Here is a 15,667-nt window from a genome sequence, read left to right as displayed (position 1 = left end):
GTGGCCAATGATTAAAATTAGACAAGCATATGTCTGAATCATATTGTGTTGAGTCTGACTAATCTTCTCTATGAGGCCATTTTGTTAGTACTGTTTTCTTACTTCTGAAATGGGTTGGGCTTTTGGACCTCTTCCAGTTTTGAGGAACTAATATGCTTGAAATTGGAACAATTTGTTTCATGAAAATTTGATTGGTTACCCACTTATTTTTAATGTTTTGGCCTTCTTATTCTGAACAGATGAAAAAACCATGTGGTCGGTTGAATTTTGTGGTTTTGTTTGCCAAGTTTCTTTCTTCTATGTCAAGATTAACAAAACAGTGTCACATGATGATTTTTAATCATAGTTCAAATGATCAATATATGATTCAAAACACGTTTCGCCTTTTTCTGATGACTCTGTTTTAATTCTCTTATTTTTAGATAATTTTGATTTCGTTATATGTTGGTTTTATTTGTGATACACTAGTGATATTCTGTTTTGTGATGCTATATAGCAATCATGTTTATTACTCTTTTCAATTTCTACTAAATATACTTAGGTTCCATTTTTAATTTGGCAACAGATTTTGTTTGTGTTGACATTCCGTTAGGATGTTTTCTTGGATTAGGGTGGTTAACTTTTTGTTGTCAAATGTTTAGTTATTTGTAAGTGTGAAAAACCCTGCCTTTCTGACATTTCTGATATATCAGCTCCCCATTTCTTGAGCTTCTCCAAAAATAATAAAATCTTATTTTCCTGCGTTTGGTTTAAAACCCAGTTGAATTTGTTTTACCAGGTAAAACCTTTTTGGTCACTGGACCACAAATGTTTTAGCCTGAAAAGTCTTTTGGTATTTGAACACTAGGTCCTGTGAAGTAGCATGCCCAGATTCCGTGAGATAAACCCTCCCAAAAGTGCCCCCTCCAACCCAACCCCTGGCCCGCCTGCCTTTATATAATTACAATCAAATGCAACCTCCTCCTCTACTGCTCTCTCCTTGTTTGTGGGTAGGTGTGTCACGTGTGTGAGTGTGCCTGCGCGCTCTTGTATATCTATAGGAAGTTGTGCATAGAGAATCTGCCTTTCTTGGTTGCTGAAATTTACTCGGTAGTAATTTAGTACATTCATATGAATAGATGCGGATTTCTATGTGATATTGTCTATCCTAACAACATATGAGGGGACTGTGATGACTAACATGTGATTGGTCTCGTTCGTCGTAATGGCAGAGATGCCTTGCCGACCATCCTGATATATCACCACCCATAAATTGGGTCCCCCACAAGTCTCAACTCTTGAGAAAAACGAAGTTCTCTGTTTTGAATATCTATGCCTTAGAATGTATCTGTGCTGTCTATACTTTGTGAGAATTTTTTGTTTTTTTGTTTTGCTTTTACATTGGCTAATGATTAAATATGATAGGCATGTTTGAATTAAAGGTGCTGTATTGTGAGAGAATGACTTGTTTCGTAAAGCGGGAAACAAGTACTTAAAAATTGTGAGAGAATGACTTGTTTCGTAAAACGGGAAACAAGTACTTAAAAAATAAGAACTTTAGCATAATGCGGCCTTAGTCTGTGTGTGCATATGGCCGGTCCAGGACACCTGAGGTATCAAAAGAAAAATTATTTTATTGACTTACTAATCTTGTCTATGAGGCCAATTTGTTAGTGCTCTTTTTCTTTATGATTGTTCCCCTTAAATGGGTTGGTTTCCGATTCACTCCTGTATACTCTCAGTTGGCTCAATTTGGTTCTTGAAAATTGGACGGGATCTCTGCCCTCTCTAGTTTTTGATATTTTTCAGTGCCATTGATGAAGAGATTATATTGTATAATTTATGACTAGTCATGATTACAACAAAACTACTGCCTTCCTTCTGAGGCTCTCTTTTTTGTTTTGCATACATTGTTTTCCCTTTTTGATTTCTGGCTTTTCTTGTCAACTGTGGAAATTGGATTCTTATGTTTTTTCTGTTCTGCGTATCTTTCTATGTTCAAATTTCCAGTTAGGGTCGCATGATGATTTTACGCATAGTTCAAATGATCGTGTATACTACTATATGATTAAACATTCGAAGGTCTTTTGCTCCTGTTCGGCGACCTCGGCTCAGGTAAATTGCTCAACTGTGACTGGGCTTCAACTTGGATCTGGAAAACTCACCTCTTGTTTTGCTTACAGAAAAAAAAAAAACTTGAAAAAAAGAGGCTACTTTGCCAAGGTGATCAAATTCTTCTTGATTTTCCTGTTGCCTATATTGTACTTGGCCTTACTTGGGATGATTTGTGTTGATGTCGTTCTTAAATACTGATGCCAACATTACCACATGGGCCGAAATCCTTTTAAGTCAACGACGGAAAAAAAAGACATGAATTTTTTTTTTTCTAAAGTATTGATTTCAACTTGCTTCTGTTGGTTTTGATTAGTAATTGGTGTCCCTTGGATTTCAACTTGCTTCTATTGGTTTTGATTAGTAATTGGTGTCTACTTGTTGAGTTTTTCCCTTGGATTTTGCCACTGATTCTTGTTTTGGGCACCACCTGTTTGACAAAATCTCACATGTTGTGGTAATTTGTTCGGGGGTAGACTTGATCAATAAGAAGCCCAATGAAGATTCCAAAGGCGCAAAGATTATCTAATCATGGTTTTGGATGAAGTTTTTCCAACAATGATAACAGTAACATGCAGATGGTATAAACTGGGGTGTCGAAAATGTGAAGAAAACAGAGCAAGGTTTTTGTTCAAGTAAGAATATCTTCAAGTAGGAAGCAAAAAGGAATGTTGGGTTGTTATTGATGCTACTCTGTTCCCTATTTTTATTGGTTAATGGTGGTGTATGACTCCTAACATGCCTTTATGCTTATTTCCATGCTCATAATCTGTAGGTAAATGTTATTGCCTCTGTGCTTAAATAAGTGTCCGGTGCGCAAACCTAGGACCAACACAAAATGCATGATTTCTGTTGAAAAATCTAATTTTTTTTTACAATCTAATATAACTCATTGGTATCTATTGATTTGTTAAAAAAAATTATTCTTTTACCGAAACAAATGCAATTTTTTAAAGGCTTAGATTTGTGTGCCGGACATTTATTTAGGGACGGAGGGAGTAGTATTTTATATCTGCTGGGCAATTCAACTTGGTATGCTAAGCTTGATTATACGTTGCAGACTATTGCTTGGATGTTTATATTTCTTTCCAACTTGGTTCTTCTCTTGACTTGGAAGCCGGCAGTTAGTTGAGAGAGATTGATAAGGTGTTTGGTAGTTGCCAAACAGAATAGTTTCCACTTGCTTTAGCGGGTACCAATTGGTTTTGTGTGGAGCTGGAAAATGGAATTTGTTAGTGGGTCTTCTTTGCAATTCAACTGACCAGTTTTTTCACTCATTGGTATGATTGGAAAATGCAAAACTGTTATCCCGACCTTGGTATTCCAATCAAACAAGAGATAGGAATTGGTTATCAATTGGGATTACACTTGGGATTACTAATCCCATCTGCTTACCAATCTCACCTCCTTACTAATCCTATCTAATCCAATACGCTATCAAACATGACCCACTAACAAGAATAAGGACAATTTACACTTTGCAATGGTAAAATCCTGTTCTTATTTGAGGAATTAGCTGAGACGGTTTATTAATGAACGCACTTGTTATGATCTGAAAACAATCAAATTTAACCTACGAGACTTTAGAGCCCCAAGTAACAAATATCTACCCAACTATGACAAGAAAAGATGGTATTTTAGTCTACCATCGAGCTAAAAAAAAGTGAGATAGAAGTAGGCATCTGCAGTGCAGTCTTTGCAGATGCCACTGTCTCCATGGTTACGAAAGTATGGCGTCCTGGAATTCATGGTAACCTGCAACCGGCATTCCTTGTTTCCAAATCCACCGACAAATGGTTCGTGCCAAACTAAAAATCTTTGTAGAGGTATGGACAAGCAAAGCTTCTTCTGGTTCTCAACCATCATACTCCAACTCAGGAATGGAAACTCGGTGGCTTCTGGCTGGAAAGTACATGGGCTAAGGGTCCGTAGCTTTAAGGATTTGGCACAGTGGATCGACAAATGTAGATATGGTTCATCCTCTTCTCCACGTCCACACGCCATGGCTGAACAAGGACCGCTATTTGGGTGCGAATTGTGTCTTTTTTTCAAATATTTGAATTCTGGTAGTGTGAATAGTGCAAAGGGGTGTGAATTCTGGATGTGTAAATTCTTGCAGAGGGGTGTGAATTGTCAGGAATGTGAATTATTCAGAAATAAAAGTGACAAGGACAAAATGGTAAAAAAATCTATAAAAAGGATATTGACAGGGCTAATTGACAAAAAAGCACGGAGCCGCATCCAAAAAATGGGGACCGCCTGTCATTTCCCGAAAGAATTTCTCCAGTCGAAGGCCCAAGTCAATTGTTTTCCCCAATTTTAAGATCCGTCTCATAGGTATTGCTTGTTTTACAAATGTACAACGATTTGTGTTGGATCCGTTTTCGGGTCTCACATAAATGATAGGACCGTTCAATTTGATTAAAATATTTTTTAAGAATCTCTATTAAAAAAAAAAAAACTCTCTTAGTCGAATGTTGGTAAAGGTTTGAACAATTCGTTTATTTTGTGATCCTTGAAAATTGAAGAAATTAATCAAGCCATAGTTGATATCTGAACTTATTTTTTTGTCAAGAACTCTTTAAAAGTATTTTAAGCAAATTAAATGACTTTTCGTATTTGTACGATACCCCGAAGCGGATTCTTAAAAAAAAAGGGTCTACATCTGGTGTAAATGGCATGTACAAAGGCCTTCCGATGAGGCACTTAACAATATTTGATTGAGTTGATTTTTGGTACACTTGTAGTACTCGACGAGCTCTACGCGGTGAACGTCTCCGATCGTCGGACTGATACCGGCAAGGCCTCGCCGGCGGCTGCTCAGCACGAAGCTGCACAGCACATTCCCCGCCTCCATGTAAAATCAAACATCAAAGACCAAGAATTTATCATTAAAGTCTTGTCCAAACAAACTACTCGCAAGTCTTGTCCACACAGACTTTATCTTTAGTTTTCTTTCTGCCTTTATCACTTGCCTGGAAGTTCCCAAGCTGGAGAGAGAGAGAGACCCGTTTCTCACTCCAATTTCGAACGACCATTTTCCCCATTGTTTATGCACGAGATCCAACAATCTTCACTTCCTTCTACATCTCTCACCTCTGTCGGAACTCTTGAATTGGTTCTACAAACATTGAGAACGAACTCCCTAATCTTTTGTGGAAGAACTCCTGAATCTTTTGGTTAGTATCCTGATACGCAATTTTTTTTGTTCAATGGTATGCATATTTTCTTTGTTTATGGTAGCAAATTCTTGGCTTGTTAGTTATGCATTTTTATAATATTAGTTATGCGTTCTTTTTGCTAAGTTACGTGAATTCCGCTACTGGCCGGCTTTGGATCGGATTGATCACCAATTAGAGTGATTTGTGTTTCTTGTTAGCCAATCAAATGTTGGTTGTATCTGGTATTTATATTGGGATTCTTTCTCTGTTGCAATCATCGAACATAATCAATGGAAAGTAAACCATTTCGATCATATATTGTTACTCTAGTTAGAATTTTGTTGATTTCTGAAAATATTTTCAAGTGCCAACCAAACACCGAAAAATAAAAATTTGAAATTTATTTTCTGAAAAAAATATTTTACATTGTAAAATATTTTACCTCGAAACAAACGAAGCCGTAACTTTTATTTCCCAGAAAGAGCTCATCATCAAAACTCCATATACAGATATAACGAGGGTTTTGATAGTGTTCATAGATTGTGCTTTTGAGGTACATATATGAAATTTCTACTTAGAGTGGCCGAGTCAATATTCACGAAAAGATGTAACTTCTCAATGACTTTGTGACAAATCATTCATAATTTCCTAGATAGAGCTCATCAAATGAAAATTAAATTGTAAAGCTCAAAAAGATTGTACTTCGTATCTCCTTTAATAGACAAAAGGCTAGTGATTTTTGTTCAGAATCGGACCCATCTTTGACTATTCCATCAAGCGACGTTGAAAATATGTTAATCAAGCTTAGCACAGTCCCATGATGCAATTCCCAATTTGTATCAATAACACGAATAAGAAATGCTCTCTTGATCGAGGCATCGCCCACATGCAATCTTATTTTATAGTGTACATAAATGTTTTTACTCAAGTGTTTAGGCATAAAAAAAAAGTTATGAAAACATCATATAGTGTACACTAAATGTACACCCACTTGTGTGGGATCCGTTTTTTTGGTCTCACACAAATGATCGGACTGTTCAATTTGATTAAAATATTTTTTAATAATCATTGTAACAAAAACTCTCAGTCTAATGTCGGTAGGGGTTTGATCAATTCGTTCACTTTGCGATCCTGAAAATTGAAGGAATTAATCAAGCCACAATCGATATCCAACTGAACTTATTTTTTTCAAGAACTTTTTAAAAATATTTTAAACAATAAATGACTTTTATTATTTGTATGATACCCGAAGTGGATTCTAAAAAAAACACAAGTCTATATTTGGTGCAACAATAATTCTACGCGTGAGTCTGTCCACACAAATTTCATCATTTTCTTCCCACTTTCCTCTTTTTACTTGGTCCTTACTTGCCCGGAAACTTCCCAAGCTGGAGAGATAGAGAGAGACCCGTTCCTCACTCCAATCCGAACGACTATATTGTCTCCTTTTCCCCATTGTTTATGCAGGAGATCGAACAATCTTCACTTCCTTCTTCGTCTCTGTCTATTGGGATTCCAAAAAAATTCAGCCATCCCTCCATGTGCACTCTCTCCCTCTCTCTCTGGTCCATCTTTGTCAAAGTCCCTCGATTTATTGATTTCTAATGTGGCTTCTATAAACTGTGTTTTTATTTTGCAGATGATGATAGATATATAGGAGGCGGAACTCTTGAATTGGTTCTACGAATTAACATTGCAAACGAACTCCCTAATCTTTTGGTTAGTATCTTGAGATCAGTATATTGTACTCACCACTCATATTCTTTGAAGGATGATGCGCAAATTTTTTGTTCATGGTTTTCATATCTTCTTGTTTATGGTAGCAAATTCTTGGCTTGTTAGCAAATTTTAGGCCTGTTAGGTGTTGGGCTCTGTTTTGTATTGTTTTATTTGGGCATTTTGGCCTCTCGGGGTTCTTGATTGGCATCTTGCCAATTAAGGGTTTAGGTCTTAGATGGGCACATGTTGCTTTTCTCCTTGCTCCTTTTGATCTTTGTAATCTTTCAAAGATTAATAAAATTCTTTTTCGCCGTTCAAAAAAAAAGTTTAAGAAACAGCTCATAGTGGCTCGATCCTTCATTGGAGCTAAATATAGAGTTATGACTCACACAGCTGCATACTCTAATAGTTGGTGCTCATAGTTAGTTAGTGACCAACTCATCAATCCATGTGAATATGGATTCACCAATTAGATTAATTTGTGTTTCTTGTTAGCCAATCAAATGTCAGTTAGAATTTTGTCAAGCTGAAGTTCACAAAATCTTGATTCATCTTTGTGCAGTGTGGATCTATAAAAAAAAAATATAAATCTGTGTTGCGTGCATAAATATGAATGGCTCACGGGCAGAAGGATGTTCTTCCTCTTCCATACCCATCCCACCACAATGGGTATACGATGTCTTTGTGAGTTTCAGAGGTGCCGATACTCGTAAAAACTTTACCAGCCATATGTTTGTTGCTTTAGAGGCCAATGGTTTTCGCACATTCAGGGACGACAAAGAGCTCGAAAGAGGAGAATATATTAGCGATGGACTACTGAAAGCAATTGAGGGTTCCAGAGTGTCTTTAATAGTGTTCTCAAAAGACTATGCTGGGTCGAGTTGGTGCCTTGATGAACTTGTGAGGATAATGGATTGCAGGGAGACTTTGAAACAGATTGTTGTGCCCATCTTTTATGATGTTGTTCCATCCGACATGCGGAAGCAGACGGGGGTACTTCAAGATGCATTTGCCAAGCATGAAAAGCGTTTTAGAGAGGGATCGGATGGCAAGGTGGAAAAGTGGAGGAGAGCTCTTACTGAAGCTGCCAATTTGTCAGGTCGGGACTTGCTAAATGAGGCCAACAGGTATTGTTTTCCTCCCTCGACCCTTATGATATTTACAAGAAAATGACCTTAAAATAGAACCAGTACACAGTATTCCACATATTTTGAGGTGCGGGTGCAATTTTCATACTGTTAGAAGGTTGATTAATCTTAAAAAGTACTTAGTTGACCACAATTTTAGATAAATTAAATTTCAAATGGCTCTGGCCACACTTCGAACTTAGCAATTATTTGACATTTATACTTGCCTCGGATCATAACAAGAGAAAGCCTTACTATGCATGACTTTAGATATGCCTAGAGAAAGAACTTTGAAATAGGAGTAAGATTTTTTGACTAATTTTAAAATCACTCTTCTGCTTGCTGCAAGCTTACTACTAGTTTATTTTTTGAGTTTCTAGTCCAGATATCCTCAATTGATACTAATTTTTGGGCCAAAGTTAGCATGTTTAATCCCATAGTCATGGCTAATTCTAGATTTAATGAGTGATTATTCTTGTTTTTTATGTTAATTGATGCACAAATTGGCAGAGATGAAGCTGAGTTAATTAAGATGATCATTAAAGATGTTAGAGAAAAGGTAAATCCAACACATCTAAATGTTCCATACTGCCAAGTTGGACTAGACCGTCGTGTTGCAGAGCTCAATGTGTTGCTGAACATGGAATTCAACTTTGTTCGCATTGTTGGCATATGGGGCATGGGTGGAATTGGCAAAACTACAATTGCAAAAAAGCTGTATAATGACATCCAACCCAAGTTTGAATGTAGCTGTTTTCTTGCGGATATCAGAGAAATTTCACAGCGACCGAATGGTCTGGTTGAGTTACAAAAGAAACTTCTTTTGGCTATATTAAATAGAAGTCATGAAGTAAGTAATTCTCATGAAGGCATCGAGGTTATAAAGAAGATAGCTTTCGGTCGAAAAAAGGTTCTTCTTGTTCTAGATGATGTGGATAATGTCCAACAATTGAAGGCACTAGCCATAGATCGAGATTCTTTCGCTCCTGGAAGTAGAATCATTATAACAACAAGAGATAAGTCTTCGCTAAAAATCCTCGAATTGCATGAGCATGAGATATATGGGCCAGAAAAATTGGACGAGGACGAATCCCTTGAGCTCTTCAGTTGGCATGCCTTTAAGGAAAACCATCCTAGCTCCAGAAGATCATTTGGACCTTTCACGCCAAATTGGGCGTTATGCTGGAGGGCTTCCATTAGCTCTTGAAGTTTTGGGTTCCTATTTCCGTGGTGAGAGCATACCTCAATGGGAAAGGTCAATAGCAAAATTAAGAAAAATTCCTGCTGATGATGTTCTTGGAAAACTTAAGATAAGTTATGATTCGCTTAGCGAGCAACTAAAGAAGTTGTTCCTAGATACGGCATGTTTTTTTGTTGGAATGTGTCGAGATTTTACTGTAAAAATATTGGAAGGCTACGATATTTTTGCAGACGATGAGATTCGAAAGCTAGCCGACCGGTGTCTCATAAAATACGACTATCATGGCCAAATTGTGATGCACAATATGATAAGAGACATGGGTAGAGAAATCGTCAGGCAAGAATCTCCTTATCCTGGGAAGCGTAGCCGATTGTGGTATCTTGATGATGTCCTTGAAGGTCTAAGAGATGGCACGGTGAGAGCCTTATGCATTGAGATTTTACTCCATTGTTGATGCTTCATTACTGCAATGATGCTACATGCACTTGGGCCCATTCTATATCTGATTTATTTGATATGAATATTCCTAGCTTTGTATTTTGTTTTCTCACGAGGTACTTTTTTCTTCTCTCATTATGAACTGGGTTTTCTTATCAGGGAACTGAAGCTGTAAATGGTCTCCTCCTAAAAGCTACAGATGTCCAAGCGAATGCAAAGCCACTTGAAAAGATGGACAAATTGTGGTATTGTGAGCATGTCCTTGAGGTTCGGAGAGATGGCATGGTGAGGACCACACATCATGATCTTTTTATCTACTGTTCATGTGTAATTATTGTTGTCTGCAGTAATGCCACATATGCTTATGCACATTCTTAATTCCAAGTCTCAACTTACATAAATATTCCTGACTTTGTTTTATGCTTTCCAAGCAAAGGTGCTTTATTTCCCCTCGTTATGCAATGGGTTTTCTTATTAGGGAACTGAAGTAGTTGAAGGCCGCCTTCTAAACTTTATTGATCCAAAAGATGTCCAAGTGAATGCTAAGGCATTTGAAAGGATGAACAACTTGTGGCTGCTTCATCTCGATTATGTTCACCTAACTACTGGTTATGAACATATTTCTAGAAGGCTATTATGGCTAAGCTGGAAAGGCTTCCCTTTGAAATGTATACCGTGGAATTTTTTTATGGAGAAGCTAGTTGCTCTCGATTTGCGTTATAGCAGCTTGAAACAAGTTTGGAATAGAAACATGGTACATCCTTATTTCTTTCTCCATCCAACATCTATCGCACGGTATATATTGTGGAAATTAACTTTCCTCGAATTCTTTTGGACAGATTCTGGGCAAGCTGAAGTTCCTTTACCTCAGTCACTGCCATTACCTAACCAGAACCCCTGACTTCTCTGGACTCTCCTCTCTTGAGGAGTTGTTGCTTAATGATTGCAAAAGTTTGGTGGAGGTTGACGAGTCTATTAGATGTCTGAACAAACTTCGTGTCCTGGGCATGAAAAACTGTACAAAACTTCGAAAGCTCCCCTCTAGCATTTGGATGCTGAAATCTCTCGAACATCTTGATCTCTCTGGCTGCTCGAACCTAGGAAACTTAGCTGTATTTAAAGGACCGCTATATAAATTACGGTGCTTATTCTTCTCGTCTTGGACATTGCCACCAAAGGCTGTGGATTTTATTGGGTTGTCACGCACCCCTATCCAGGCCTCCAGTTGCTTAAAGAAATTAAATCTGGACGACTGCCATTTGTCATATCTACCGGAGGAAATAGGGAATCTAATCTCATTACAGACTCTGGATCTTGCTAAAAACAATTTGAGTACCTTGCCGGATGGTATCTGTAACCTTACTCGATTGAAGCATTTGGATTTGGAAGAAAACAATGTGTCAAATCTGCCTAGTGGAACTGGGAGGTTGACCTCATTAGAGAAGTTGAATCTTTCAAGAAACAGTTTATGTACCCTACCGGATACCATTGTTAAGCTGTCTTGCTTGAAGTATTTGTGGGTGAGAAATAACAAGCTCTCGCATCTTCCTAAGGAAAAAGGGATTTGGACTCTTTAATAAGTTTGTTACTTGGGGGTAATAATGGTTTCCGTGCCTTACCGGAAAGTATATTCAAACTTGTTCGCTTGCAGGGTTTGAATTTGTATGACTGCAACTTGTCTCATCTACCCAGTGAAATTGGGGATTTGGAATCTTTGAAGACTTTGGTACTTGAGGGTAATAATGGTTTCCGTGCCTCACCGGAAAGTATATGCAAACTTGTTCGCTTGGAGGAATTGAATTTGAATAAGTGCAACTTGTCTCATCTGCCCAGTGAAATTGATAGGTTGATCTCATTGGAGGAATTGAATTTGAATAATAACACATGGCTTACCATACCAGATAGTATCGGGTACCTTCCTGACTTGGAGGAATTGAATTTGAATAATTGTGCAAAGCTCCGATCTTTTCCAAAGCTTCCAACACGTACTTCAGTGTATGCACAGCGTTGCCCATCATTAGAAAGCCTACCACTTGAATTGGATCAGCTGGAGAGACGTGCGAACTATTCGGGATCCAATAAATTAGCTGAGAACAATTATTTAACTAGTCTCTTAAAACAACTCCCCAAGAGTAAGGTACTCTCCGTCTCTCTCACACGTTGAAATATTTTTATAAGGGTGTTTTCCACTAACCAAAACAAGTACTTATTTTTTAAATATAAGTATTTTTAGAATTAAAAATGATGCATTATGAGAGAATGACATGTCATGTAAAGCGATAAATAAGTACTTAAAAGATAAAAAGTTAAGCGGAACGGGATTCCATAAGAAGGTAAAATCATGGTTTGTGTAAAGTCATATGATCGGTATAATCCTTGATTTCTATTCATCTTCCAAGTGCCGTTGTAGTATCAGGTTGAGTTCCGCTATGGGATTTTTGGATTTTTTTGGTTTTGTCCTTATTCAATTTTTTTTATGTGTTCGTTTATTTTGTAACAAATTTTTGTGGATTATTGATTCGTCTCAACGAGGAGAATTGAAAAAGTAGTTTTTTTTTTACTTTTACCCTAATTTTTTTTGTAATATGGATTTTTTGGCTTTACCTTGAATATTTCCAAAAATAATTGGAAAAGTCATTTTTTTTTACTTCTATGATCTGGTCAAGACGAGTCAATAATTCATAAAATTTTGTCACAAAACGAAAAAACATGAAAAAAATTGAATAAGGACAAAACAAAAAAAAGTCCAAAAATCCTTTAGCGGTAACCAAACCAGACGGAGCCTTGTTTTCCAATCAATTGGGTCGGCTACATGAATCTTATTTTTTAATTGAGTTCTCTGTCTACTTCGCTTAGATTAGTAAGCCCAAGTTCTTTCGTATGTCTAAATATTTTTAGGTCAAATCTTGAGAAAAAGATGTTTAGACTTTGACTAAATTCATGATTTATTGGAACAGGGGCTCTCTAAATTTAAGGGTGCTGTTGAAATTCTATTTCCAGCAGGGGAGGAGGAGCTTCGGATTTGGTTCCCGTACAATGATCGTAGAAGGCCAAATGTATCTTTTGTGTTGCCGCCTTCTCCATCTGTGAACCAGAAATTATTGGGTTGGATTCTACGCTTAGTAGTCTGGGGTCTCGGAGGAACATCTTACCAAAAGCAATCGGTATGGGTTTGGCTGGTGTACTTCAATATAAACGGAAATCGCCTTCCACTATACCCGAGAAACTTCGAACCAAAAGCCTTTCCCACCGATTTAGATCGTGTGTGGCTTATTTATATACCACAGGGTTGCTACAAAGGATTGCAATTTGAAGCCGGTGATGAAGTGGAGATCGAAATGTTTCGAGCTGGCGGTGATGGAGTGCCGATCCCAATAGACGTAACTCATCCTAACACGTATGTACAGAAGTGGGCGATTGATCTGATTTACGAGGCTGATGAGATTGACAAAGGCAACGACATCTGGTGTCAAGTGGTGTCAATTTAATACAGGCATGTGAGATTTAGACTTCTCTTACTCCTGTTTTCATCCAATGTGCCCCCACTGGATTTCGTAGGTTGAACCCAAAAAGAAAAATACTTGTACTAATTATTGGCCATATTAGAAAGCATCCCAAGCCCTCACCCTTCTTTTTACCCAAACCAAAAATTTAAATAAAAACTCCTTGAAATATCCCGCACTTCCAGTTTCCCAAATCACTCCTTATACTACCTCAAGAAACTGCCAAAAAGGAAAAAAAAAAATACTAATTTATTTCCTACTTTCACAACCAAAATCTTATTTCATCTTTTCATCTTTCCATCTTTTGCATAACAAGCTTTCCCAAAAAAGAAAAAGTTTTGCATCACATGACTTGCACATGCAACGCATTCTCATGCTTCTATATGTATTATGTATACATATTTTATGTGATTATACATCTTTTGCATTAACAAGCTTTTCCAAAAAAATATAAAAATTAGTTTGCAAGACACGATTCGCACATGCAACGCATTCTTGTGCGTTTTTATGTGTGTGTGTGTCTATATATATATTATATATATATAATATGACAGGGAGGTGTTTGAATCCAAAAGACAACCAACGCTTAAGATTTGTCCCCTCCTTCTGCATAAATCTCCGCCTTTCATTCTATATTCCTTTTTTAGTCTTAAATGTTTCCCTGATATAAAATTAGAGGAATTAGAATTAAAGGAATAAAAGAAATGAAAATATGAACCCATCTATATATAGAAGGAATCGATATTCGATATCTATATAATATGGGAGGGGGGTTTTCAAATCCGTATATTTTTTGCAAAATGGGTGAACGCAGAGGTTGCTGTTTCGGAACTTCTTGTTGTTTGATAACATGGGTTCGATGCATATTTCGCAGGTGAAGGGATCGTCGGGTTGTTCCTGCTGGGGTTTTGTTGAGTTTGTGTTGCCCATTGTGAAGTTTGGTTTATTGCTGGGTTTTGGAACAAGGAGAAGCCCTTGTCTCTCGGAGATATATATGGAGGACTTGTTTCCCCATTGGAACTGATAGACCGTGTTTGGATTTGTCAAAGACACAACTATAAAATGCAGCTGCATCTAGAACCATTCGATCCGCGTGGACTCATGCGTATCGGATGGCTCCAAACATTGTTAGACTCCAACGCGGGGTATTTCAAAAAGGGAAATTAACGCTATATTTGGAAGGTGAGGTAAAGAAAGTACTAGTACAAAAAAGAACGGCAAAATTTTGAGGGAAATTGGAGAAAAGGTTGAGCTTCTTTTGGAAAATTTCCTTTTTCTTTCTCTGGGAACCATATAACGAAAATATGGTAAACATACTTGTTAATTTATGTTTTCCTAGGGTTTCATTATCAGTTTATCTCAAGCATTGATAATGAGTTGTGAAAAGTTATTGTGAAAATGGATGGAACAAAGGGTCTCACAGTGTCAATTTTTTTTTTTAATCTGGTCTCACAATGTTACTTCACTTTCCCCTCTCAAGAAATTTCGATTTGGGGCGGGCTTTGGGTGCTAAGGCTATGAATAGCTTCTAGATCTCCCGGGAGTCACAATCAGTTGAAATATATTACGTATAACCAGAAATACTTTTGTGTATCCTACATACTTCTCTCTTCTTTTAATTTCCACTGCAGATTTTTTTTTTCCTTTTTTTATGACTTGCTGAAAATTTCAAAGAAAAAGTCAACCCAAATTTGGAGAAATTGCTATGGGAGGAAGAAACTTATAATATTGTAGCTGCTCATGGCCTAAGCAGTTCGGCATCACAAAAGGAATAAAATACTTTTTTTAGTGGGTAATGAATTGGTTCTTTAAGATTAGTCGAGTTGCGCCTATGCTGTCCCAAATACTTGAGTTATCAAGAGAAAAGAAAAAAAAGAGAGTACTTTTTGTTTGCTTTTGTGTTATTGTTTCTTATTTGGAAGTGCTAATTTGCTCAAAACAAGAACAATTTATTGACTGAAATTCCATTTTTCGTACACTTATTAAAATATGTGGAATAAAAGAAAAAAGTTCCTGAAAAGTTGGATATTGGCCTTTGTAGTCAGACAAGCGAATGTCATGCCGCAAATTACGAGAAGAATAGAATAATAACATTAATCATTTTACAACCGCAAACACTTACACAAATTTATCATATTCACATTAAGACCCACACACACAACACTTCCAATGTGTGTGGGACCCACCAAATATGTGAGTGTGTATACAGTGTTTGTGTGAGTGTTTGTTGTTATATATTAGTAATTGTAACAACATAGCCGGCCATTTGAGTTTTAGTTGTCATAGACTCATGGCTCGAAATTCAATCCATCTGAGTGTTAGACTTTTTCCACATCGCTCATCTAAGCCATCAAGCTATAAATTCTAGAGGCTACTCTACCTATTGCCAATTGGTTTTAGGTTGAAACCCTCTAAGAAAGTGAACAA

At 37.1% G+C, this 15,667-nt stretch overlaps 2 protein-coding genes, 1 long non-coding RNA gene and 4 other non-coding genes across 12 annotated transcripts in view; all 7 read left to right on the top strand.

Annotated features, from left to right (window-relative positions):
• LOC131302668 (disease resistance protein RPV1-like) overlaps nucleotides 1-15,667 on the top strand; it is a 101,835-nt gene that overhangs the window by 40,328 nt on the left and 45,840 nt on the right. The window contains exons 5-7 of one of the 2 annotated variants that reach the window (XM_058329440.1): nucleotides 9,897-10,022; nucleotides 10,216-10,491; nucleotides 10,577-11,546. In XM_058329440.1, the coding sequence (XP_058185423.1) occupies nucleotides 9,897-10,022; nucleotides 10,216-10,491; nucleotides 10,577-11,314 (1,140 nt within the window). In that variant the 3' untranslated portion in view covers nucleotides 11,315-11,546. Of the gene's footprint in view, nucleotides 1-9,896; nucleotides 10,023-10,215; nucleotides 10,492-10,576; nucleotides 11,547-11,694; nucleotides 11,961-15,667 lie in introns of those variants that run through there. The other variant, XM_058329422.1, reaches the window with a different exon arrangement.
• Nucleotides 8-2,844, top strand: LOC131302762 (uncharacterized). The gene is made up of 2 exons (XR_009191898.1): nucleotides 8-576; nucleotides 611-2,844. It is a non-coding gene; the product is annotated as an uncharacterized LOC131302762 (long non-coding RNA).
• On the top strand, nucleotides 318-401 carry LOC131309174 (small nucleolar RNA snR60/Z15/Z230/Z193/J17). Its single transcript, XR_009194845.1, has one exon. It is a non-coding gene; the product is annotated as a small nucleolar RNA snR60/Z15/Z230/Z193/J17 (small nucleolar RNA).
• On the top strand, nucleotides 1,164-1,260 carry LOC131309218 (small nucleolar RNA Z43). Its single transcript, XR_009194886.1, has one exon. It is a non-coding gene; the product is annotated as a small nucleolar RNA Z43 (small nucleolar RNA).
• On the top strand, nucleotides 1,789-1,868 carry LOC131309307 (small nucleolar RNA U83). Its single transcript, XR_009194966.1, has one exon. It is a non-coding gene; the product is annotated as a small nucleolar RNA U83 (small nucleolar RNA).
• On the top strand, nucleotides 1,991-2,088 carry LOC131309152 (small nucleolar RNA snR60/Z15/Z230/Z193/J17). The gene has a single exon (XR_009194823.1). It is a non-coding gene; the product is annotated as a small nucleolar RNA snR60/Z15/Z230/Z193/J17 (small nucleolar RNA).
• The window catches only part of LOC131302690 (disease resistance protein RPV1-like), a 57,299-nt gene continuing 46,647 nt past the window's right edge, over nucleotides 5,016-15,667 (top strand). Inside the window, exons 1-4 of one of the 5 annotated variants that reach the window (XM_058329452.1) lie at nucleotides 5,016-5,270; nucleotides 6,720-6,793; nucleotides 6,892-6,971; nucleotides 7,534-8,098. In XM_058329452.1, the coding sequence (XP_058185435.1) occupies nucleotides 7,581-8,098 (518 nt within the window). In that variant the 5' untranslated portion in view covers nucleotides 5,016-5,270; nucleotides 6,720-6,793; nucleotides 6,892-6,971; nucleotides 7,534-7,580. The other 4 variants (XM_058329460.1, XM_058329477.1, XM_058329469.1 and 1 more) reach the window with 4 other exon arrangements.

The sequence above is a fragment of the Rhododendron vialii genome, chromosome 1a, assembly GCF_030253575.1.
Source record: "Rhododendron vialii isolate Sample 1 chromosome 1a, ASM3025357v1".
Lineage (NCBI taxonomy): Eukaryota > Viridiplantae > Streptophyta > Magnoliopsida > Ericales > Ericaceae > Rhododendron > Rhododendron vialii.
The sequence above is the reverse complement of the archived record's forward strand: the minus strand, read 5'-3'. Positions and strand labels throughout refer to the sequence as shown.